We start from the raw sequence: 26,908 nt of genomic DNA, 5'->3' as shown, positions 1-26,908 counted from the left end.
GTGATGCTGTGATGTTGCCAGGAATGGATCTCACAGGGCTGGAGTTTAGTGTGTGGGTGATGATGTGGCATGGATGGTCACCATTATAATTTGAGCTACTCCTCGTGGTCCACTAGTGGCCACATCTTCCCTGGCCATTCCTCATGCTCTTGAGGGTTTCCCAGATTTTCCGTGAAATATTGAAACCTGGGACTTCACCACTCAGATCAGTTACCAGGGTGTAGTGGTGATGTTTGTAGTCAACCAGGTGGTCAGGTTGTCATCAGTTTGTACCGTGACGTGTATGTTCTAGTAGGGACTATGATATTCCAGAAGAATGAATTCATCCTTCTTTACATCCTTTGTAAATGGAAGTGCTTCATTAGATGTCAGCTAGTAGTGTTCTTAAGGAAGACATTTTCACTGAGGAAATCAGGAAATTCAGTATGTGCTTGGAAATTTTGCTGCTTGAGCTACATTCATCTCAATATTCCAGAAATAAACTCATGATTTCCTACGGTGAATATAACACATTTAAATGGTGGCTCCTGTGCCAGGTTGAGCAAAAGTACTCTGCTTTTGGATAGACTAGGGTAAGTGAAACAGCATGTAGTGTATTGGTTTTACTGCCCCTATTGGTACCTTACAGTCCATGGATAAGATTCATTCTCATCTTAACCTCAGCTCCAGTGTTCTAGAAGTGTTGCTGGTAGGTGAAGAGTGATGCCAAGATATGTTGGGATTAGATTGTGGGTGACAGGTCATGGGAATGAAGAAGTGAGTGAAGTGTCTCAGCTTTGGATGTGACAACTGAAGAGTTGCGTTAATGAATTAGAAATACAATGAGCAGGAGATTCTTTAGCCAGAGGGTAATGAATCTGTTTAACTTGTTGTCACAGAAGGCTGTGGAAGCCAAATCATTGAATGTATTTAAGACAGAGATAGGTTCTTGATTAATAAGCAGATCAAGGGTTATAGGGAGAGGGCAGGAGAATGGGGTTGAGAAACATCATAACACATGGTGGAACAGACTTGATGGGCCAAATAGCTTAATTCTGCTCCTATATGATATCGATCCAGATGTTGGAAGTTCAATATCACCATAGTAAGTTCTAAAATTGAATTCAATTAATTTAAGATTTGTTTATTTGTTGGCTAGCACTGGAAAATTATCATGAAAGTTGCCAGAATAAAGTTAAACCCCCAAAGATTCACTGATTTCTTCAAGGAACCTCTACCTAGCACCTCTACCTGTTCAGATCTACATCTGACTTCAGCCTTACAAGAATGGCATTACTTGTAAATGTCAGGAATGGACAATAAATACTACCCTTCCAGTGTCAGCCACATGTAAAAAAACATTTTTTCAATGCAGGAGTAACTCAAACTGGTGTAAGAAAAGAAGTGGTTAGGACAAATCAGAAATTGGGCCGAATCTCAAGATTGCACTAGTTGAAAATGCTGAGATACTTGTTGCCATTGAAGTCAATAACAGCATTGCAACTTCTGGGGAGCCCACTTGCTCTCAAATACAAATTAAATTCTAAAAGTTGAGGTGTGCCTGGATGGGCTCTGGAGGAGCTCTTGCTGATGGTTCCACCAGGACCCATCTGTGCAAAAACTTAGGTCAATATCAAAGAACTTGCACTACTTTTTATATTTATTAATTTAGGGCTGCATTTAACAAATGTAGAGCCTGCTCAGGTGCACAGTACTTTCAATTAATACAATAGACTCCTACTTGTCCAGCTTCACAGCTCCACTGCCGTGCATACTGCAGCTCCCCCTGCACCTTTAGTTCTCCTGGCGCTGTACTCACTAGGACCTCTGGCTCACCAAACCTGATCCCACACTTGATCTGCCCGGCTCCGAACCAGTCCCCAGCATCTGTATCCCCTCCCCAACTTGGACAGGCATCCCGGCTCTGCTTTCTCCCAAACCAAGCATCACCAACTCCTTAGCAGACCAGCTCATCACAGCCCCCAATGTCAGAAACAACTTTCGCTGGTGGAAATGGAATTGATCCTTAAAAATGACCAGATAGTTACACCAACAGAGGGTGCTGCAGTACAAAGGATTTTCTGCTACAACCATTGTACATTTCTTTCTGAATGCTTCAGTGCATCGATATCAGGCTTCAAGATATGATCCATTCAACATCAATCCCCTATGAAGAAGTATCTAAAAATCCAGAAATTTAGCAAGTTATTTAGAATAGCACATGCATTTTTGAAGCTTCATTGTATATTGTGATTTTTTTTCATTAAAGATCATTCATACTTTGAGGCAGTGCAACCTAAGCAGTCCAGAAATATTTTGAATCACACATGGTTACAGTACAGTAGGAGACTTTTTAGCCCATCATGTCTGTGTTGGCTGTTCAAACAACCAATTCACCTTCTTTATTCATACACGGGATGTGGGCAAACCTGGCCAGGCAGCATTTATTGCCCATCTCTAATTGTCCAGAGGGCAGTTAAGAGTCAACCACATTTTGTACTAGTTATACTTGCCCACCTTCCCCTGTAGCGCAGCACAATTTTCCTTTTTGGATAGCTATCCAATTTTCTGTTGAATGCCTTTATTGAACCTGCCCCCATCACACTCTCAGGCAATGCATTCCAGATCCTAACCAATCATTGCAAGAAAATGTTTTCTGCCATGTCACCATTTTGTTTGTCAATCACCTTAATTTTTTGCCCTCTTGTTTTCAATTCTTCCACCAATAGGAACATTTCCTCTTTTTAAAGCCCTCATGAGCTTCCTTACCTTGTCTCCTTTCAACCTTCTTTTCTCCAAGATTAACAGTCTCAAATTCTCCAATTTGTTTATGTGACTGAAGTTGCTGGTTCCTGGAACCATTCTTCTGAGTCTTTTCTGCTCTCTCACTAATACCTTTACAAAGTGTAGCCCTAGAACAAAACTCAATACTCTAATTGAGGCCAAACAATCCACATTCCCTCCCTGGCTCAGCTGCAGACCCCAACACTTGCAGCTCCACACATTCTCAACACCTCCATGTGATAACCTGATAAGTACCCTGGCTGTGCTTTCCCCTAAATCTAATGCCGTCGACTCCTCAGCAGTCTAGCTGCTCACATTCTTAGAGTATAAACAAACATAACACAACTTCCTTGCTTTTGTATTCTATGCTCCTATTAATAAAATCTAGGATGCCATGTTCTTTATTAATTGTACTCTCAACCTATCTTTCTATTGTCGAATATTTCTGCATATGTACACCCAGGTCCCTGTGTTCCTGCATCTCTTTGGAATTGTACACTTTTATATTGTCTTGCACTGTTCTTTGTACCAAAATGAATCGCTTCACATTTCATTAAATTTTATCTGCCATTTGTCCATCCATTCCACCAACCTGTTTGCTTTTGAAGTTCTACAGTATCTTTATCACAGTTCAAAATGCTTCCAGTGTGCATCATCTACAAATCTTGAAATTGCATCTAATGCAACAAGGTCTAAATCAATAATATACTTGAGGAGGAGCAGGGATCCTAATGCCAACCACTGGAAACTCCATTATAAACTTACCTCAGACTGAAAAATATCTAATAACCAGTATTCTCTGTCTTCTTGTCATTCACCTAATTTTATAGCCATGTTTCTAAAGACCCTTTATGCATGGGCAGCAACTTTGCTTACTAATTTGTTGTGCGGCACTTTATCAAATGCTTTTTGTAAATGCATGCACACTACATCATCTGCATTATCTTCATCAATCCTCTCTCTTATCAAAACCTCAAGCAAATTAGTTTGAAGATAATTTGCCCTGAATTAAACTGTGCTGCCTTTCCTTATTTAACCTGCACTAAACGTAAATGACTATTAATTTTGTCCCAATGATGGTTTCCAGAAGTTACCCAATTGAGGTTAAACTTGATTAACTTGGCCCCTGTGCTTATCTTTACATTCTTATTATTTTTTAGAAACACGAGTTGTCTGGAAATATTTTGGTTGGCCCAAGCAAAAGCTTAATTTTAGAACAGTACTTCAGGAGTGAAATATGGAGGATAGAGTATTTGAATAAGCAAAACATATATTTTACTACTTTTCAATGCATTATCTTGCTTTATGTTTTGGTTAAATATTCACCTCACACCTTGTGGTTTACTTTGTGTTATGTCTCACAGCTAGTAAGCAGTATACTTTTAAGAGTCACGCTTGTGATATCATCACTGTATCGTAACATGTGATCTAAGGGGAAAAAGCTTCCAGCTTTATCTTAATTGGGACCACTTTAACTGAGACACCATGATGAAAGTGTGCTACCATTTGTAACTCAATAGCTTAGTATTAGTCTAGACACTGAAGTGCCTGTTACTGTAATATATGTATACAACAAGAGTTGAAATAAATGTCAATTGAAACTTTCAGTTCTATGTTACCCATGTCTAATCCTTCAGCTATGGCAGCAAATATAAGTATTCCCTCGTCAGTTACAAGTGTCTTGCCAAAGGCTAAAACCCCAACATGATGGTACATTATCTTGGTTCCAAGCAATCCAGACTGCAGAGTTTACAGTTTATAACTAGTGGAAGAAGGAAAAATCCTTCTGCTGCATCATGCATGGCCATGATTTCATCTTCATGATTCTTTAAATAGGGCTTGGAGCCTTTGACTCCAATGCCCAGCCTGTGGCCTCTGTATTAGTTGGGAGCAGGGCGTGTTCAGCCAGCTGAAAATACCAGCAAGGCCTCAAGATCATTTCTAATTGGGACCTTAACAAATATAATTGAACAGTCTGCTCCACGGAGTCAGTCAGCAGACCTACTTCTCAGACTGACCCTGGGAATGTTCCCCAGTGGCAGGAATGTATAAATGAGCTGTGCCAACAAATCTCCCCTGTATTTTCCCAACTCCTCCACTCCTAAGCCTGCCTTCACATAGAAATTTAACCAAAAATCTCTGACTGCAAGTCCATAATCCCTTTAGATTATGATTCAGCTACTGAACATCAAGGCATTAGTTCCTAGAGTCAATAACCTCACATTTTCCAGAGATCTTACTTCGAGTGATTCTGATCTACATGCTTTCTAACAGCATGAAGCCCATTTCTAACATACCACCAATATACAGTATGGCTGTACCAGTATTTATGATGATTTAATTAGTTATTATGATTCAACTAATTTGTTTTTGCCCCATTGTTCAATCATACCTATCTGAATTTATTACTTTCCTGATGCAGTTCACTGCTTGAATCATTTTTCTAATTGCAGCACCTTTTCTTCACCACTGCCATACACATCTATAAAACAGTCTTCTGCGGAATGACGTCTAAGTCTCCTGTTTATTTCTTGAATAACTACCCACCACCATCAGAATCAATCAAGCAGATACTGGCGATGGACAGTGTGTCAGATTCACAGGTGGGAGTGTCTTCCCAAAAGGTCAACATATACCACTGGTAGACATTTGCAAGGAGCACAAGGTGCCCAAACAGGAAACATCCCCCCATCCAATAGGGAGATCATCAGTGTATTCTTGGTGGTCTTGTGCTATGACATTGTCTAACCTCACCCCTTCCCAACCTGGCCACTGGTAAATTGATAAAATATCAGTATAGGTAGGAAGAAGCCATTAATTGGCTATTTAAAGGCATCAATTGGCATGATAGTTGTAGTGGACTTCCCACATCTTCTCCCTTACCAGCAACATTAGAAAAGTGACTGGCAATGGCACACCCCACATTCACAACGAATTATTTCCCCTACTCCTAGGGATATTGGATTTATTAACATTCCAGTCATTATTTCTTACACTCTTATTTTAACACCTGTCCCTGAACTCTCCTTCTACTACTTTGATGGCTGTCCATTTTGATTCATTATCTTGCTGCGATGATAATAATTCAACTAATGGTAATTCCAATTTTCACATATCTTTCACCTTTACATGATTAAACCATGATTTTTCTCTCCCCTTTCTGGGCATCCTTTCCATCTGTAACAATTGCTATTTTTAATTCATTATTACATGTGAGCATCATGGTTATACCAGCATTTATTGCCCATCGCTAATTGCCCATGGAAAATGCTATGATGAGCAGCCTTCTTAAACAATTGAAGTCCTGGCATGGAGGGATATCCATAGTGTTTTTAGGAAGGATTCCAGCATACTGACCTTGAAGAAGTGAAGGAACAGTGATATAATTCCAAGTCAGGATAGTGTGTGGCTTGGATGGAAGCTTGCAAGTGTTGCTGTTTCCATGTATCTACTGCACTTGTCCTTCAAGTAGTCATGGGTTTCAAAGAAGCTGTCTGAGGAGCCTTTGTGAGTTACTGCAATCATTCATGCCAGTGGTACACTGCTGCCACTGTGTATCAATGATAAAGAAAGCGAATGTTTAAGGTGGTGAACGAGGTGTCAATCAAGTGGACTGCTTTGACAAGCTTCTTGAATATTGTTGGAGCTGCAGTCATCCAGACAAGTAGAATATTCCATCACATTCCTGACTTCTACCTTGTAAATAGTGGACAGGCTTTGGGCAGACAGGAGGTGGATTATTTGCCACAGATTTCACAAACTCTGATCTGTTCTTATTGCCACAGTATTTATACGGCTGGTCCAGTTCAGTTTCTGGCCATTGCTAACCCTCAGCATATTGATTAAAAACTGAAAGAACTGTGAATGCTGTAAATCGGAGACAAAAATAGAAATTGCTGGAAAATCTCAGCATGTCTGCAACATCTGTGGAGAGAAATCAGAGTTAACATTTCGGATCGAGTGACCCAGCTCTGAGGAAAGGTCACTGGATCCAAAACGTTAACTCTGATTTCTCTACACAAATGGTGCCAGACCTGCTGAGCTTTTCCAGCAATTTCTATTTTTGTCTCATGATGTTGATAATTACGAGGTGGCATGGTGGCTCAGTGGTTAGTACTGCGGCCGCATAGTGCCAGGGACCCGGGTTTGATTCCACCCTCGGGTGACTGTCTGTGTGGAGTTTGCACATTTTCCCCGTGTCTGCGTGGGTTTCCTCCAGGTGCTCCGGTTTCCTCCCACAGTCCAAAGATGTGCAGGCTAGGTGGATTAGCCATGCTAAATTGTCCCATAGTGTTCAGGGATGTGGAGCTTAGGTGGGTTTATAGGGGGATGGGTCTGGGTGGGATGCTCTGAGGGTTGGTGTGGACTTGTTGGGCGAAAGGGCCTGTTTCCACACTGTAGGGATTCTATTATTCTATAATGAGGTACTCAGTAATAGTAATGCCATTGAACTTCAAGGGGCAATGCTGAGGTTCTTTTTTTTGGAGATGGTCATTGCCTGGCACTTGTATGGCATGAATGTTACTTCTGACTTACCAGCCCAGCCTGGGCGTTGTCTAGATTATGCACTGCTTCATTATCATGAGGAATTGTGACTGGTGCTGAATATTGTGCAATCTTCAGCAAGCATCTCCAATTCTGAAATTTGATGGAGGGGAGATCATTGATTAAGCAATTGAAAATGGTTGAGCCTAGGACAGGCCCCTGATGGACTCCCCTGGGCTGACATGATTGATTTCCAACAACCATAGCCATCTTCCTTTGTGCTATGTCTAGACTCAGTCAGTGGAATGCTTTCCCCCTGATTTCCATTGACTCCCATTTTGCTAGAGCTTCCACTTGGTCTTGATATCAAGAATAGTCACTCTTACGCCACCTCTGGAGTTCATTTCTTCTGCCCTTTTTTGAATCGAGATCAGGAGCCGAATGGCCTTGACAAAATCTAAAATGAGCGTCAGTGAGCAGTGCTGCTAGATATAAAGGTTGCTGACCTTTGTGATCATTTTGGTGATGATTGAGAGTAGATGGTTAAGGTGGTAATTAGCCAGGTTGATTTTATCCTTTTTCTAATGTGCAAATCATACCTGGAAAATTTTTCACTATTGTTGAGGTAGATGCTGCTGATGTAGCTACACTGGAACATCTTGGCTAGGGGCACAATTAGTTCTGGGGCACAAGTTTTCAGTCCTATTACTAGACTTGTAATATAATTTGAATAATTTACTCATCTAATTGGATTATGATTCTTCCTAGCCTAAGTCTTGCAAAGTCTCCATCTTTTGATACCCTTTTTTGACTCTTTGTCACTTTTACCACATTGCACACATGAAATTCTGAAATATCTGGTGAATACTTCCCAACCCTGACAACATGGACCTTAGTGAGAAAGTAAAATCAGGTGAGAAATCTAGAGAGGAGCTTCTCGAAGTCAAGACCAGAAAGTCAAACTTTTCAACCAAGTGTTGAACGATGAGACAAGATTCTTGCCAGTGAGTGGCAACAGGCCTAGTAATATGTAATAACATCTCGTTATTACTTAATCTTGCCTTGTTAATGTGCAGTTTCCCCAATCTCCCACCAACTGGATAGTGAGAGAAACTAGATACTGTTGACATCAACATCTCAGGACACAGTCCATGGACAGCGACCACACTCTGTGTCCTTGAACCTTGGCATCTGACTCATGCCAACCTCATTGCATCATCATGGCACATCACCAATCCACTTACAGTACAGTTCTCCACATCAGTACTACAGTTTGGAGTGCACTGGCATCTTTCATTATAATGCTGCACCCAGCTCATGGATTTGAACAAGCAACATCTCAGGGCTACTCGCTTGCTGTCTTTGTGCTCAGTTATTTTGTGCGTATTCTGCTCACGTTGTGCCTGCCTTTCCCTCCCTTTTTGGCACTTAGTCCCTCAGTTGCACCTGAAAGGCTTATGATACCTCTGTTTAGCAATGCACCCTAGCCCAGACACAAATCTAAGCACCTTCTCATGGTTTTCATCAGTCAAAGGGATGGACATGTTGCTGTACGGCGCCATCCTATGTTGATGTCTCACCTATATTATTCACCAGCAGCCTGAGCAGCAAACACACTGCATCAGCTTCAGCGAAATGAACTTGTGTCAAATTCAAAGAGGAATAGTCCTCACTCAAGTCAAGGGGTGCTAGACCAGTCAGTCAAGGGCATCTTCTGCTAAGAGTCCCTCGACTTGGATATACTTGGGGCTACTTGAAGTAGTCAGGATAAGGGGTTCTATCACAATACAATCAGGAGAGGGTCCACACTGTGCCCTGTGGGTCCAGCGCAAGCAGTCAGGGAATTCACGGATCATCAATCAGACGGTGCATGGACAGCAGTCAAGAGTCTGGTCAGTTGAAGCTGTCCATCCAAATCACACCATGGGTTGGGCCACAATCTGTTCTGGGGATCAGCAGAATGAAAATTAATGAGAATTACCAGGAGACACTGCTGTGGTGGTGAAGTGAGGGAACTCAATCCTGAGGATTGGAAGCAGCAACCTGTGATGCAGAAGCGGGGAAATATGACATATGGCGGGGCGTGTAGTGCTTGGGAGGACATGAGATGTTGTGGAAGGGGGTGTGGTTATTGACTACTCCAACCACCGTTGCCTCGATAGAGGGACCGTGGAGCATGATGGTAGCCATGGTTAAACTGTAGACATGGGGCTCAGGGTAGGGGTGAGAGCTGCAGTTGTAATTCTAGGTGGTGGGTGGGAGCATGTGGGGAATCAATAGTGATGCGCTCCTAAGGAAGGCCAAGAAGGAAGCGACATAGAGGGTCAGGATCCCTTGACTATTAGGCTGAGCTTGTGACTCGGAGAGGTAAGTGCGATCTGTATTGCTTTCCATATTGTTTCGACATCTAAATGAGAATTACAAATGGGAAATGAGTCACACCCAGAGTCCCATAGTGGGTAAAGTCTGTTTATTTTCTATCCTGATATATGGGCTCTACTTCTGAGTGACAGGAGTCCAGTCAAAGGAAACTACATCAATTGTGCATTTGCAGAGACCATGCTAAAGTAGTTTGCAATCATATCATCATGCATGGCCGAGGTGCCAATTCTGGACACAAACAGTCTTGACCATGTCATTGCTCGTTGCAAATTGAAGATAGCCATCTCTGTGCAGTAGAAGGAATCACAGGCGTGTGTCAAAGTGGGACCTGTAGGCTACAAAGCATAAAATGTAAAATCTCATTGGCTGCACAGAGGCACAGAACTGATTTTTCTATCCCGTTGAGCTGTAAGTATTCACTAATATGCTTTTCTTGGGCGATGTGGGACTGGAACCACAGATCTTTGTACTTAATCAGCACTTACAAACTCCTATGTCACTTTGCAACTTGTTTGGTGCTGCACTCATTGAAATTAGGTCCTGTGCCAAAGTGCTATGTAGAAGCATTCCATGGCCCTCCTTGTTGGAGTGTGCGAAGTCTCGCTGTTTAGAGGAATTTGTTAAACCATCTTTGAGGGAGACAGATACTGACGGCTTGCATTACTAAGGAGCTCTTTGTTTCTTCTGCTTTCCACACTGGTTTATTGCAAGCCCAACATGTGGATCCAGCCACAGCAGAGGTTATTGTCACTGTTGCTGTGATGCAATGTAGGCGCAGAGAAATTGAGGAACATCAGATTTGCCAGCAAACCCAATATCATTGTCACTTCCAATGAATGCTGGACAGTCTCCAAATTAAAAGGTTGCAGCTGAAGGGCACCTTCCAGATTAGCAATGAGCAGGGTTGGCACCTGATATCCTGGGACATTGCCACAGAATGATGCCACTACTGGAGTGGGAGCTGCAACCTGAAAGGTGGGTGGCCATTTGTCCCAGTGTCAAGCTGCATGTTTCCTGTGTGGGATCTCTCAGTTGTTCACCCACAAGTACATTAGGGCTGTTACTGATGTCAGTTGCACAGATTACACAGCTTTAACTTATTTACCCATGACAAGGTCAGTGCTGCAGTCCAGCCAGTAGGTTTTGGCACCAGGATCCAATGGGGTGTACACACATTGTGTTGAGAATGCTATATCATAATGCAGTTTAGTTCATCGATAGAAAAGGGTTCAATTCCATTAATGTGTAAATGATCTGTGATCAGCGATACCATTTCTTAAAAGTTTGCAGCTGGTACCCTGGAAGCTGTCATGATGCTTGTGTCCTTAATAATACTCATGTTCCTTGAGAGACCAGATGCCTGACAAGGAGGGCTACTGTGAGATGGATACTTTCTGCGAACATGACTGATGACTGTTAACTAAGCACGTGATTGAGGCAGGGAAACAGTGCAGCCTATTCTTCTATACCAGGCCCATGGTAAAGCAGATAGTAGGCCTGCTGAAGATGAGCTTTGATGCTTGGATCAGTCTGGTGGGATGGGGGTGCCTAACAGCACAGTTGTGACAGTGTGTGCTATATATGGTAGCATGCTGTACCATGAACAACTGCAACAGGCAAAGAGGGGATGTGATAGATGCTGAAGCGCTGGAAGAAGGGGAGCAATCTTCCAAGGAGGAAGATGAACATCACCTTCTGCATAAGAGAGCACAGCAGTGCAAGGCACTACAAGCCAAACAAGACTTGATTCGCATCTGGTTCCAGTAGATGAGAGCTGGGTGCAGTGACAACTCAAAAAGCAAGCATTGCATTTTTATTACAAGAGACAAATGCAGTTTCTGTTTGTTTCTCTTTCTTTGTTTGATTTTGCTGGCTGTAAATAAAAGTACTAGTTCGAAGCATTTGAAGGCTTCCCTGTATGTGATGGCCCTACATTGAACAATGAGAAGGTGCTGATCTACAGTGTGCATTGCCAAAAGAGTAGCCCTGACTTAGACCTGGTTGTAAGATGGGCTATGGATGGACAGGTAAGATGTGTTGCTTGGTGCTTAAACAATGAGAGGTGCAGGAGTATGCAGTTGTATGTGCAAGGAAGTCTCAGCTGTGCTACCATCTACCTGAGAAGAAGTGGTTTGTGGTTGCTGTCCCACTATGTTTACGGTAAAGGGCAACTCTGGATTGTCAACATTTGACCAGGTGCATGGCTGGGGTTCAAAGTTGGTGCCATGTCACCAGATTTTCTAGTATATCCCAGCAGTGGTGAGTACTTCTGCCCACTACAAGCAGGAGAATTGGGCTATTGGACAAGTAGGAGCGTGGTGCACAGTTAATTGGGTGGGTTTGGGACAATAGCATGAGAAAATCTACTAGGCCTCACAGAGAGAAACCCTTCGTGAAATTTGCCAAAAATAACATAACTAATTTCTGGTAAGATTCAGCATATCCTTTTATTTCCTCAATTATAGGTTTGCAACTGCAATGGTCAACAAATTTTCTGTATATATTCCAGTTCTCAAGCCTCAGGTCTTACTCATTCATCCACCTCTTGGATGAACAATAGGGTCCACATTGTCCTCATCTACTTCTGAGTTTTCACATTCATCATGTCATTTTCAGCCAGTTATAATATAAACACTAACATGGAGCAGTGGGCTGAATGGCTTGTTTCTTTTGCTGTTTACACACCATCATTCAATGATGAAACACTTCTGTTCCTTCCTATTTACAACAACTGAAAGAATCATTCCTTTCATAACACTTTGTTCATTCTTCCAAAGCTCCAACGTCAAGCTGTTCTTCATTGACTTATAATCAAGCAAATAAACTACTTATCTGTTATTTCCTCCTGAATCAGTATCCAGGATTCTGAACCATGAAGTCATAAAGTTTTACTCAAGCATTTCATGCTTCTGGTAAAAGAAGGAAAACAAGCTACATTTTCCCTCAATAAGAAACATATATTCTATATCTCGTTTTGCAGATTACATGAAACTTGGAAATTTAATAAACGGGAAAATAATAGCACACTTGAGAAGAACATGGTGAAATAGGTTCACAAAGATAAGTGTGCACTGATACATATTATTTATAAGATTGAGTTAAGGCAAGATATACTAAATAGTGCAGTTTTATGGGGTGTGACAGGAACTGAGAAAACCCAGGGAGTTCCATACAGAGGTCTTTGAAGTTTGCAGGCTAAGTTGAAAAAACATTTGAAAGCCTTCACATCATAAAAAGAGACAAGAGTACAAGAGCAAGGACATTATGCAACACTGTTATAAATCATTGATTAGGTTCCAGCTACGCTGCGCCCACTTCAAGGCACCACACTCAAGAAACCATGTCAAGGTCTTAAAGAGGGTGCAGAAAGGTTTACTCGAGTTATACTAAGGATACAAGATCTCAGTTACACAGAGAAACAAAATAAGTTAAGAATGTGTTTCAGAGATAGTAGGAACTGCAGATGCTAGAGAATCTGAGATAGGCTTTGCATTGGGCTTTCCTGCTTCTCTGATGCTGCTTGGCCTGCTGTGTTCATCCAGCTCGACACCTTGTTATCTTAAATTAAGAATGTTCTCCTCAGAGCAGAGAAAATTGCTGGGAGATTAAGTAAAAGTGTGAAAAATAAGTATTTTGAAAGAGTAGATAAGGAGGACCTATTTTCCAGTCAGTAGGGGCAGTAGCCAAAGGGGACAAATTCAAAATAATTGGCAAAAGAAGTAGAGGCAATGCAGGAATTAATTTTACACACTGGTTGCAATGATTTGCAATGGACTGCTTGAAAGTGTGGTGGAAACAAATCCTGCAATAAACTTCAAAAGAAATTGCATAAATATTTGTAGAAGAAACAATTCTAGAGATTGGTTCCGGGAACAAGGAACTTCAGTTGCATAGATAGATTGGAGAAGTTAGGATTGTTCTTGAAGAAGAAAGGCTACGATTAATGGTACAAGTGTTCAAAATCATGAGGGATCTGGACAGAGTAGATACAGACAAATTGCACTCACTGATGAAAAAATCAAGAATGAGAGGGCACAGATTTGTAATTAATTGGTAAATGTAGCAAAAAGACATGAGAAAAATAACCTTTTCACAGTGAGTGGTTAAAAACAGGAATGCATTGCCTGAGAGTGAGAGGGAAGCCTGTTCAATTGAAACATTCAAAGTGGAATTAGGCAGTTATCCAGAAAGGAAGAAAGTGTAGGGTTTTGGGGAAGAAGATGGGAGAATGTTCATTTTAAGAGCAGTGTCTGTGACAATGGATCAAAAGGCCTCCTGTTCTTTAACCATTTGGGGAAAGAGAGAGAAATAAGAGAGGCACAGGATCGATGGACCGAATAGCCTCCATTGCTGTCTGAAGCTATTCCACAATTTAGGAAATTAAACATTGTGTGTTTTTTTTTAAACTTGTACAACTAGTGCTCTTCATTCACATATTATTTTGTTTGACATACTAATTTTCAAAAAGGCAAAGAACAGCAGCTGTTGAAAATCTGAGACAGGGTCTAAATCTGAAACCAGAATTTACCAGTCCTCCCCAAAGGTGCTGAATGACCTGCTGCGCTTTCCCGATTAACGTTTATTTTTTGTATGGTTAAAACAATACAAATCTTCTCCATGTGATTTTGATTCATTAACAAATTTGACACAAAATATATTTTTAAAAACTGTTGAAGGCAGATACGTGTTGCCAAATTTCACCTCCGGACAGGACAATATTAAAGTAGAATTTAAAGATTGGAGGAGAAATTCACCAATGTCTTTCAACACATCTGTTTCAAAGCTGCCACATGGCAGCTTGCTGGAAAGCCTAGGTAATACACATCGCCGTCACCCTCCATGATTCAACTGTTAACAGTATATGCTGATGGCCTTTGACCGTATTTACTTTCCTCGTTTGTTGTGAAACTTGGTGGAAGTTCCTGTTCTGGGGTGTGACAGCTGGAAAGTGACCTCCCACTACCTTCAACCCAACTTGCTTTTGTAGGAAAGCCTACCTCCCAGCCAACACCGGATTGGCCGACTATTTACAACCCCAATTGGACGTGTATGAAGAGTTCGCAGGTTTGGTTGGCGGAGTAGCGGCGTCAATCAGGCGGAGAGGCGGGGACGGGAAAGGGTCGGGACCTCCGCCGGCTGCTTGCTCAGTGTGCGATTGACACCAAATCCCGGGAGCAGGGGAGGCGGGTGGGAATTCACCGTCAGCTTCAGTACGAGATGCGGCTGCAAGGGAAACACGCTGCTTCTGACACACGGCAATTCTGATCGCACACCTTGTTTTTGTCTGAACGGGAATAAACAATTGATTCCAGGAATTAAAACCTGAGATCGAAACTGCAATGTTGTCGATGGTGGGGAAATTTGCGTTGATAATGATGTGCTTGGCATTGCCTGGACTGAGAGAAGCAGCCGGCAGAGTTGGATGGAATACCACAGAGGGATACAATGTCACAACCCGACTAGACTTCCTCAATACTACCAGTTTTCAGGAGATCTCCACTGCTACGGAAAGATCTTTTGCAACATCAACAGTACCTTCTACTATTGTAACAACACAAGCCACTACCATTACACCTACCACCGACTGGGAATGGGAGGAATCACAAGGTGAGTTCTTTTTTGGTTTAAAAAAAACACACCACACCCCACTCGGTTTCATTGTAGTGCTGGTAACCTGACTGTAGTATGGATGCATTATTAAGATGGTTAGCAGGCGGCATGACCAAGACCGGGGTAATGTTTCGATTTACACCAGCAAGTATAGGCAGCACACAGGTTTGAATTAGCAGCATGCAGCTTACTTGTAACAAGCGGCATATAAATGGGTATAATATACTACAGGATGATCAACGATGTTTGCTCATATTTAGCTGTGCTTGTTCAGTGGTGCTGACAGTACCCATAGCATTGAAGGATACTGTAATCTGGTACCATTAATACTACACATGTAGATTCCTTACTCTGTTCAAAACAATGGGAATTGGCGAGAATAAGCCGTAAGTAAGCAAGGCGTAACCTTGCCCCTTGTAGAATTGTTTTTTTTTTCAATTCATTTTATTTCTCTGTCTCTCTCATACACACACTTGTTTGCCGTCCTTCTGTCATCACTCCCTCCACACAATCACTTTCAGATGAAGTGATCAGCGGGTGGCCATTCACGTCTACCCATGTACCTCAGAATTAAGATGCTTTAAATATGACTTATTTAGGAATCAATGTAGCAAATTGACATATGGGGTTGACTCATTTATATATACAATGAATTAAATACTTGTATTTTACAGAAATGCTGGTTTCTGCCTGTGGATGCAGAACATCTGTACACCATTTTTGCTAGAGGCATTTTTGATGCGAGGATATGCTATTGTGAAAAATATACAATTGTTTTCAACTCAAATGTTTAGTATGTAAACACAAAAGGCCTGTCAAATATTGAGTAAAATATGTGCCCTGGCTCGTAAGTAAAACCACAGTTCAAGCTAGTGTTATATTGCCACTTCCTTGTTGAAGTCAAGTTTCATGAGTATCTTTGACACTATCATGACATCATGACCTGGCGTCAGGCCTTGCTGCAACTCCGGAACACACAAACTGTTTGAGGTCTGTTGAGGAGGTTATCTCTTATAATCTTGAACTCAGCAACATGTTCTCTGCATCTCCAGTGTAATGCAACTGGGCATAAAAATTACTGGTGAAGTTTGTCAAATAGCTTAGAATTTTATGATAAAACTGAAACTTTGTAATACCCTTTGGCCTCATCCTACTAAATGTGTTTGAAGTGCAACTTTTTATGTGTCAGATAATATAACAGTATAAAATGCATACTTCTTTTTATTGCGTTAAGAAAAGTAATCTAATTAACTCCCCCAACAGCTTTGTGGAAAAAGACAATATTCACTGCAGCAATGATCAGTCCAGGTCAGAAAGTCCCAGAATCTATATTTAGTTAGCTTATTTCTACATGGCCAACACCCAGAGCTCTTAATTTGCTTCTACGTCTTCATCTATAGGTCTTCAGCTGAAAAACATACATATGAACTTTGATAAAAGCAGGATTAGGTATGACTATGATATCCTACATTTAATCTCCCAGGGCTTCCTGCATAGATTTAGGATGGAAGAATGGCTACAAGGGTGAAAATGCGATATACAGGAGAATTGACACTGTTCCCTCTTCTGCCAAAACAAAACAGGAAAAAAAGCATATATTGCTGTGTAGTAACACTTGTCTCATGGTCGCACACACTGAAAGTTTTTAAATTACCTTTACCCTGTCACGTAGGTCATTTTATTTCGACTGTAATTATTGATGCTGCTGAATAATAGTATCTTAAATAAATGAGAAACATTTGTAAAAGGACGTGTTTCACTGTATTTTTTAAATAAGAAATGCCTCGTAATGAATTTAAAGTACTAATTCGGTCTTTAGGTACGTACATTTAATGCTTATTTTCCCCCTAAATTTGCTTCTCATCTTCAATTCTATTTCTGGTATGATGTACTTCGAACCTCAGAGTATTACATTAAATTGGATTTTTAACTCCAAAGTTACAAACTGGTTTACCTTTGGGCAAAAATTCCCATTAGGTGGTGCTGTTTTTTTTCAACGTGATTCATCCAAAATTGATTAAACCAGTACAAGTTTAAAAACAAAATGATATGCAAAGATGCTGTCCAGATGCTGTGGCTCATGGCGGAAATTATGATCCATTGTATACAAATATGGTTGAGTGGAAACCTCAGGGAAAAAAAACACTTTACATCAACTAACAGCAATATCTGCGCAAATTGCCGATTGCATCTAAAATGGAAACTCTTGCTGTAGTATCCTCTTTCCAATAATTTGCGCTCATAACATACTTAAGACTGTTGGCTTGGCTAATGCAATTGACTATTTGTTTTAAAAATATTGTGACAATCAAAATCTTTCCTATAGTCTCAAATGGCCTGAACATGAATTAGTAAATGTTTTTGAATTAAAATTGCGCCATATACTCTTCAAACGGCCTAAGACAAAATCAGGATTACTCATGCTTTTGTGCTGCCTTTAAGGTATTTTTCAATATTTTCTGCTTTTTGTCTTCAGATATAATAAAATGACTTTGCATTGTTCCCTAGAAAACCTTTCTGTTTTTGGACCTGTTCAATAAAAGTGTAGAATTCCATTCTTCAGTATGAGATTATCTTTGTGGTCATGCAATTGTTTCAAATTTACCTTACTGTATAAATGTATGGTTAAATTTGTGCATTGTAAATGATCAGTAGCATTACCTAAACTATTATGGACTTCACCGCAGATTTTGGAGTATTAATTGAGGAATGTTTATCAATACAATATTGACAAATTCTTGGAACTAGTTTTGTCTGTTTTTAACAATCAAGGTAATAATTCATTTGCTACAGCATCACAAATACTCCCTGAGGCACAAAGTGCATTTATTGCTTGTGTAGTATTTTCATTTTGCCCTATATTAGATTCAGAAAGCTACTGATATTTTGTGTTACATATGGTGACATTTGGCTTATGACCAAAATGATTTTGCATTTTGAAACTAAAATAATGTGAAATTTTGACATCATATTTTTATAAGTAACTTTTATTATGGTGAATATTTGTTTTGAAGCTTGTTTCAAAGGGAGAGAGAGGGAAAGAGATCACCCAGCTGGGAGTTCAGAGTGCTGGACAGTTAAGTATGATTTACCATTTGTGCCCAAGAGCTCCCAAGTGAGGTGTAACATATGCTAAATGGACAGTACAGCTCACACTATTCCTCCACTTACATATCTACTTCAACTGTCTATCATTGTGCTATTGTTAGTTCCTATGTCAAACCTATGTAAATCATGCTTATGATTGACATGAAGAAAACTTGGTCCTTACTGCAAGATTGTGCTTTTTAAAATGCTTCATGGGCTGGATATGCCACTATTCATTGCCCATCTCCAGTTGCTTTCAGGAACGTAGTTGTGAGCTGTCATCTTGAACTGCTACATTATACGGGGGCAGGCATAGTCACAGTGCTGTTAGGAAGTGAGTTCCAGGATTTTGATCTAGTGACAATGAAGAAGTGGTGATATAGTTCCAAGTCAGAATACTGCATGACTTGAGGGGATATTTACAGATAGTGATGTTCTTATGCATTTGCTGATCTTGTTCTCTTGTGGGTTTGGAATGTGCTGTTGAAGGAACCTTGGTAACTTCCTGTTGTATACCTTGCAGGTGATACACATTGTTGGCATTGTACCTCAGTGGTGGAGTGGGTGAATTTGAAGGTGATGGATTGGTTTTCAATCAAGTGGGCTGCTTTGTTCTGGACAGTATTGAAATTCCTGAGTGGTTTTGGAGCTGCACTTATCCAGGAAGTTAGAGAGTATTACATCACACCCTGACTTATGCCTTCCTTTTGAAATGTATATTCCATTTAAGATCAATAGATAGCTTTGTGTTAATGTTACTTTACAACAAGATCTAAGCTTTCTGCACAGCAAGTTTAATATGATGACTTTGTTATCAAGTAGCATGTAAATGTGAAAATTAGAAGAAAGGGATAGTATATGCTGACAGTCCAGAGATGGTAGCCATAGGAGCCACTCTTATAGACTGGAGGGGCTGTTGTAGATAAGAGATACATTACAGCATTTTAAAACAAAAAATTCAGCCTGCTTATTTTAAACAAAAACGGCTCATATGTGCACAATTTTCAGCTATTACTTTTCTCATTAGTTGAAACACACCATTATATAGATTAAGATTCTCTACTGTCAAAAGTATTTTCTCTATCACTGTTTTTACAGTCAGCTAACCATCTAAGGAGATGGGTTCATTGGTAACGTTTTAGGTCTTGTCCAAGTATCATTTGGAGCAACCTACCAGCAGTTACACACGTAAACAAGGTAATGATTCATTCTCACCTCTGGTGAAGGATGCTATTGGTTGTGCATCATGTTTCTCATGACTGGTGACGTACCAAGTGAAGGATGCAAACAGCTCAGTGTTCAGAAGCTACCAAAGTCCAATTAAATCAGAAATTTGATTGTGTCAGAACAATGATCAATGTATGGAGTTTGTTCCATATACTCTTCCTAAAATGAATGTGAGGTGTGGTTACTGACTCAGAGTTCGTATGCAAAGATCTATATACTTTACAATTAAATAGAGAATAATGACGTTATATTGGTTTGATTCAACCATTGTTCAAGTAGGGATAAAAATGTTATGTTAGCCTAGCTGCTAAAGTCCACAAATGCAGGATGTTTTGACAAAATGCATAAGAAGCAAGTGAGATTCATCAAGTGTTGTAGAGAAGGGCAATTGACAACTTGGCATGAGCTTGAATCCTTGTCCCTTCACAATATAGTGTGTTCAATGTCTGCTGTGCCACAATGTCTGCTGAAGCCCAAGCAGGGACTAGGTGATTTTCACACAGTAAAAGGAAGCAGAAAATTTGGTAGCAGTATTTCTGTTGACCCCACCTCAATGTGCGTTACAGAATAAATCAGCTGGAGTCTTAGGAGCAGCTTGTTTGGTTCCAGGTGGTACATCACAGAAGAAGCATAAAAATCAGAATGAATAGAATGTTTTAGGCTCAAAAAACAGACAGTTAACACTATGATGAAAAGAATCCTTTTCTCTGGACTTTATCAGTCCTTAAAATGTGAGAAAAGCCACTGATGGATGTTTTGAGAGATCAGCTTTAACTACATAATTTATGAGTTGTGAACTACTGGGCTACAGCTACAAATGTGGTTCTTTTAACTATTGCATAAACTTAAAAATTGAAAACAAACACATTGGGTCCTAGAGCTGAGCATTTTGGGCTGCTGTATCATTTAAGAACTGATATTTAAAAATATTTGATGTTACTTAGATGCCTTGCAGGATTTCCATGACATTTAGTTTTTTTTTGTTTTTTGCAGTATTGTATTTTCCTTGTAGTCCTTGGGCTAATCATCACAACACAGATTTATTTTTAGTTAACCAAGAACATATAGAACATAGAAAATACAACACAGGAATAAGATTACTGTAATACAATTATTACTACCAGCTTATTAAATATGAAATTAATAAAAAGACCAATTCAAACAGTATAGCACGGAGAAGGTAAGAATCTGTCAGTTTAATAAAACAGTCATTTTTCAATCAGCACAATTTATCTGGTTTTTCAGAAACCGGATCCTGCATTGCCTTATTGGAGTTATAAAATGAGAAAGTATTGATTTCTGAACAAAAACTTGTTGAGGTGTTTCCTGGTTTGCCTGAATATTTTGTGGGAAATGTTCCTTGGTGAGGAGCTTTTGTGAGGCACCAGACTGGCAAAAATACAGTGTTCGAGTAGGAATGTGTGGGAATGCCTGAGGGATTGGAAGCACAATATCAGTATTTTAGCTTCTAGAAGACACACAATGCCAGCATTTTACTCAAATATTCCACTTTCCTTCATTTCATACAGTCTCATTTCATATAAAAGAATGTGTAGCCCAACTAAGGAGGTTGTGTAGTGGGTTTAGATGGTCTAAATAGTCTTTATTTCTCAGCAGCTCACCAGCTGCAGCACCATAGCATATTGAATATACAATTATTAGCCACTCCCCTATTCTTAAAGGGAAAGAATACATTAAAGCATTTTCAATTTGTTCTGTTCCCTTCAGACATAAAAGGAATGCTCCTTTTTTTTACCACACATCTCTATCTCTACATTGTATGCCTTCTGCTGCCTCAATCAAGTGGCTTTTTCTCATGCTAAACCTAAATTTTCAGCGATGCTGTCACATATTACAAAGAGTAATCTAGCCAAACCCAATTCAGTCCTTACCCAACCTCCACATATATATTTCCAGATTGAATTGATGGGTGATGATCAGAACTAGGAATCCTTTCTGAATTTTCCTATTTAACCTAGGTACACAAGTCTTATTTGCGTCCTGAAGTATGAATTGCATGCTTACTGCTATCCTGGCTTCGGTTAAGTAACTTCATGTATACTGGAGATCAATAAAGGCCCTTTCTTTGTTTTTGTCAAGGTTCATCCTGAGCAGCTGCATGATGCAGGAATCTGTGCTCTACAGACTGTTCCCTGGAATGCACACCGAGACAAATATTGACTGCACCTGGAAGACCATCAACTCAGTGAAGGACGTTCTTTGGTCTGCCTGAAACTTGTTGGTCTTCCAGTGCAAATAATTGACCTCGATTGAGTGTTGCACACTGCCACACTTCAAGGTCCAGGACTACATGCTGAGGGACACACTAAAGCCAAGGCTTTCTGCCAAAAGTTCAATGGGAATCCATTCAGTTAGCATACCCTCTTGGTGCCTCAAGTGTATGTAATATAGTCCTGTATAATAAATGGGTTTTTTGCAACTGCAGGGAATGCCAATGTTTGTCTGTTATTCATGTGTGAAGACTCTACGAACTGCTTCAATAACTGTGCATGTGCATAAAGATTTTTTATGAATAAGGTATATTTTTAAAATAAAAAATTACTAAATTTAAAAAAGGTAAGAAGATTCCCCAGTGGTTTAGATACTGACTGCTTTATCCAATGTAGTCATCAGGAAAGCTCCTAAATTTGTATTTCTAATGTCTAACCTTTAGTTACGCCTATAAGTTTAGTAGCTATTTTCCTCCAATATTTTTACTACAATTTCTATGATAGGGGCAGCAAACTCTTGATTTCCATTATATGTCTGTGAAATATCTTGCTGAAAATGGCTGGATGTACCGGCTGGATGTACCAGCTAGATGCACTCAGCCTACCCAAAATGACACTTGAAATAGAAGCCAAGAAAATGCTTCTGCACTGTTTCGTTAGTCATTCATTTAAGGTACAGGATTGATTTTCAATGTATACAAATATACTGATTGCAGATTGACATGTTGATTATTTACAGTAGAATTGTTAGTAAATCTGCCAGTGATTAGGCCAGGGAAACAATATTCCTTAAAGAGAATAACAGGCTAGAAGGGATTTAATTATGAAACTAGTTTCTAAATCTCATGTCAACTTCCTTTAAACATGATCTTTCTGCAAAGGGTAAGTTTTCTAGTTGTGGTTAGATATTTGAGGGGAGAATGGAAAGCTAAATAAAGTAGGCAGAACACTTTTCATGTTGCTCAAAGCTTATCAAGCAAAGCAGATTTCACATACATCTGGAAATTTCTGTGGCTGGCCCTGCTTTCGTGGTAAAAGACCTGGGTGAATAGGGAATGTAATTGTTAGTGATCACAATGTTACTTTGGAACCTTCATTTCAAACTGATATTTCACCATTGACCAGAACGTTAGAAAGTCTGTAAATACATGTACTCAAAAATGGTGTTTCCTTTTCAGTACACGTAGGTCTCTTACAAAACACCATATCACCATAATTTTTCACAAATTTTTAACTTCTTCTGGGCCTACTTTTTCATTCACACTAGCTCAGTTATTTGATGCCGTGACATATTAACAATGACGTAGTAACAATGTATTTGAGTTAACAAATGCAGTATTTAGACTCATGCAGAAATAGAATTAGAACTCATCAACATTCTCAGTAATAATTATCTCTCCATTAAACATAAAGCCACAACACACAAGAAAAGCATCAATTTCCTAGGTACCATAGAATTTAAATTGGTACAAGACAAATGCATAAGCTAACAATAAAAAAAATTTGTAACTACTGATACACACATCTACATTCAAAAAGCCATCACCCTAAACTCACCTTCACATACTGGTGAAGTCACAACTAATGCGTGTTGTTATAAAGGGGAGGTTGAACCCTCTGATAATTAAAATTGAAATACAAGCCCCCAGTCTGTTCCTCCGGGAGTGTTTAATTAAACCCGAAACACCCAGAGAAGCTCGCCTCATCTCACCTAATCCATTAAAATGCAATGGTTAAATGAAAGGAAATCCCTGATATTCATTTTATAAGCAACAAGTAACAATTTATTTATTTAACCCTAACAGTGAACAAATTAACAGAACTACTAACAAATTGAACAATTCCACTTTAACTACTAACTATTCATGAACAGAACAAAATTCTAATGGTATGCTGTTCCAATCAACACAAGTCCCAAGTAACAAGAAAACTAAATTAAAACTTAGGCTCTCAAAGTCCATACAGGGTGTGTCTTCCGGAATGTTCTGCCTTCTTCGTTGTCTCTCCAGTCATAAATGCCTTTCTTCCACTGATCCTTCTGTCAGGGATGTTTTCTCTGTGAACTCTTCTGCGAGGACTTTTAGCTAGAAGTCCCGTGGTACCTTTTATGGATAGATGGTGCTTTCTCAGAGAGCTTAGAGATTTCTGTGAGAGCGAGATGTTTATTCCTCAGATGGTGGTTTGCTCTCCCCTGATTTTCAAAAACCTTTTTATCTCCCTTGGATGACATATCAGTTTTATTACAGTAGCACTGGTCCATGATTGTCAAAACCATTGGATTTAAATTGAATTGGTTTTCAGTCTCGAAGTGCTTGGTTTAAATCAATTGGCTGATTTTTAAGCTAGTTGCCAAAACATCAAAATAAACCTAAGATTTCCAATTACACAGCCAATTGATACATATTTCAATTTCAGAACTGTCTGTACCTGTTCAGCTGCTCACAGACACCTTTTCTGTGTAACCCTCCAAGCTTAGAAAAACTCTTAACCTCTTAAAGGAACCACACACTCTTCTCCCCCTAGCATTTTACAAATTCTAGCTTCCTGTCTTCCAATTCATGTGTACGCTGTACAACTTCATAACAGTGTCCATTGCATAAGGACAAGGTGGAATATTATTTTTAACTAGGCAGTTATTACCACTTACTGCTTTTTTGATCTCAATCTCAGATGTAAATTTAACAATTAGCATTGTATTCATTACTGTGGGAAGTATCACACTTTTTAAAAGTACATTAGCTCTTGGACCTAATGTCGCCTTAAAGCAGAGATTCTGAATTCATTTGCAAGGAATTCAATGCCTCAGTTATTTGAACTTTTCATGGATCACAATTAGTTGAGTATTCCCATTTGTCAGGTTTAAAATTGTTCTCCCTTCATTGCAGCCTCCTGATTCTCCATGCATCCCCGTCACCACCAACCCTTCCCCCCACACCCTTGTTTCTCTACAACCCTCTCACACCACCTCCCCTCACCAAAATGCACTCAATCCAGCAAACCAAACTCCCAGATCCCGCAAATGTCTCCCAGCCCCACATTCAGCAATAGGCAGTCCTAGATCCTGGCCTCAGCTAAAAGTAGCTCCAGTCCTGGCCTCAGATAAAAGTGACCCCACGTGATTTCCTCACTGCTGTCACTTTGTTTCCTCACTGCTCATTACTCCTGCATACACAGGTTGTTTCTTTCCCATGTTTGTTGCTGATAGTTTTACTAGTGAGCATGCATGGGAGCAAACCAGCAGCTCTTCACCATTTCAGCCCGTTCTATTTCTGGATGTGATGTTTATCTGATTGTCCCCTCACCCAGGCTGAGTAGATTTTCCTGGGTGATATGGGAATTTTGGGGGACAGATTCGCCCACATTCCCTGTGTGTTTGAGCTTTGCTGCCCAGACATACAGTCTTTTTACATTTCTGATATTCTTAATTAATAAAAAAGATATAGCCAATATGATCTTCTGCCATTTCCACCACATCCAGTGAGATGCTGCCATCTTGTCAGCCTTCCACAGAGACCGTTACCTCCGAGACACACTGGTCACACTTCCTTCACTCCCGACACCCGCCTACAGTCTCACAACACCTCCCCCCCCACCCCCCTCCGCAACCACAGATGGTGTAACACCTGTCTGTTTACTTCCTTCCCCCTCAGTATCCAAGGGACCAAACACACTTTCCAGGTGAAGCAGTGCTTTACTTGCACTTCATGCAATTTAGGTCTACTGCATTTGCTGCTCACAATGTGGTCTCTTCTACATTGGGGAAATGAAACGTAGACTGGGTGACCGCTTTGCAGAACACATACATTTGTCTGTAAACAAGACTCTGAGCTTCCAGTTGCCTGCAACTTTAACACACCATCCTGTTCCCTGGCTGCAGTGTTCCAGCAAAGCTCAGCGCAAGCTGGAAGAACTGCACCTTGCTTTCCACCTGGGGACCCTGCAGCCTTCCGGACTCAATATCAAGTTCAATAACTTTAGGGCTTGAGCTCTCCCATGTCCTTATCCCAGCCCCCACACATCAGGCCTTGTTATCACATAGACTGCTGTTACACACCACCCATTATCAGCCACTAACAGTCCCCATTAACAGTTAAAAACCAAAAGAACTGCGGATGCTGTAAATCAGGAACAAATCAGAAACAAAGAACAGAATCGGTAGGGTCCGCTTGGGGACCCTACAGCCCTCCAGACTCTATATTGAGTTCAATAATTTTAGGGCCTAAACTCTCCCATGTCCCAGCCCCCCACCCCACACACCAGGCTTTGTTACCACATTGCCTGCCATTACACACCCCCTGTTGTTAGTCACTAACAGTCCCCATTAACAACTATTCACCTTCCCAGCCTGATCGTTAGCAACTCCTTTGTCTGTCCAACTGTCTTTCTCTCTCCTTGGGCTCTATCCTATCGTTTATTCCCTACCCCACCCACCTCCCTATTTTCTGCATATAAACTGACGTTTTCCCAGCCACCATCAGTTCTAAGGAAGGGTCACCGGACCCGAAACGTTAACTCTGTTTTCTCCTTCACAGATGCTGCCAGACCTGCTGAGCTTTTCCAGCAGTAGATAGTAGGAACTGCAGATGCTGGAGAATCTGAGATAACAAGGTGTAGAGCTGGATGAACAGAGCAGGCCAAGCAGCATCAGAGGAGCAGGAAGGCTGAAGTTTCGGGCCTAGACCCTTCTTCAGAAATGGGGGAGATGCTGGCGCATTGCTGCGAGTGTGTGTTTCAGGAGTCGCAGGGAGAAACGCTTCTGAAGGATGTCAATGTTCTGAATGTAGACATTGTCCAGTTGGGGCCAAATTGGGAAGGCCAGAATGTGGACTGTAGTCCATTGGGGATGATCTGGTTCCGTAGGCAGGTACTAGGAAAGGTGATGTGGCTGTGGTTTGATGACCTGGTTTGCTTCAGGACGTGGTCGAGCAGTTTCAAGGCCAAAGAGATTACGAGAGAGTTACAGTGGGAGAGAGATCCACTGAGGTTTTTCTGGAGGGAGGAGGGTAACTTCTTCAGGGTAGGCATCCTTAGAAGAGGCTTCGCAGTGGGGTTAAAATTGTTTCAGAAATGGTAGGAACTGCAGATGCTGGAGAATCTGAGATAACAGGGTGTAGAGCTGGATG

The 26,908-nt window shown here is 40.6% G+C and overlaps 1 protein-coding gene across 1 annotated transcript in view; it reads left to right on the top strand.

Annotated features, from left to right (window-relative positions):
• The first annotated feature begins 14,756 nt into the window (after positions 1-14,756).
• Positions 14,757-26,908, top strand: part of LOC109932262 (multiple epidermal growth factor-like domains protein 9) — a 285,543-nt gene continuing 273,391 nt past the window's right edge. Inside the window, exon 1 of the mRNA XM_048613789.1 lies at positions 14,757-15,237. Coding sequence (XP_048469746.1) covers positions 14,970-15,237 — 268 coding nt within the window. The 5' untranslated portion in view covers positions 14,757-14,969. The remainder of the gene's footprint in view (positions 15,238-26,908) is intronic.

This window comes from Rhincodon typus, chromosome 28, assembly GCF_021869965.1.
Source record: "Rhincodon typus isolate 14 chromosome 28, sRhiTyp1.1, whole genome shotgun sequence".
Taxonomy (NCBI): Eukaryota; Metazoa; Chordata; class Chondrichthyes; order Orectolobiformes; family Rhincodontidae; genus Rhincodon; species Rhincodon typus.
Note: the sequence above shows the minus strand (reverse complement) of the source record. Positions and strands in the feature narration are given on the sequence as shown.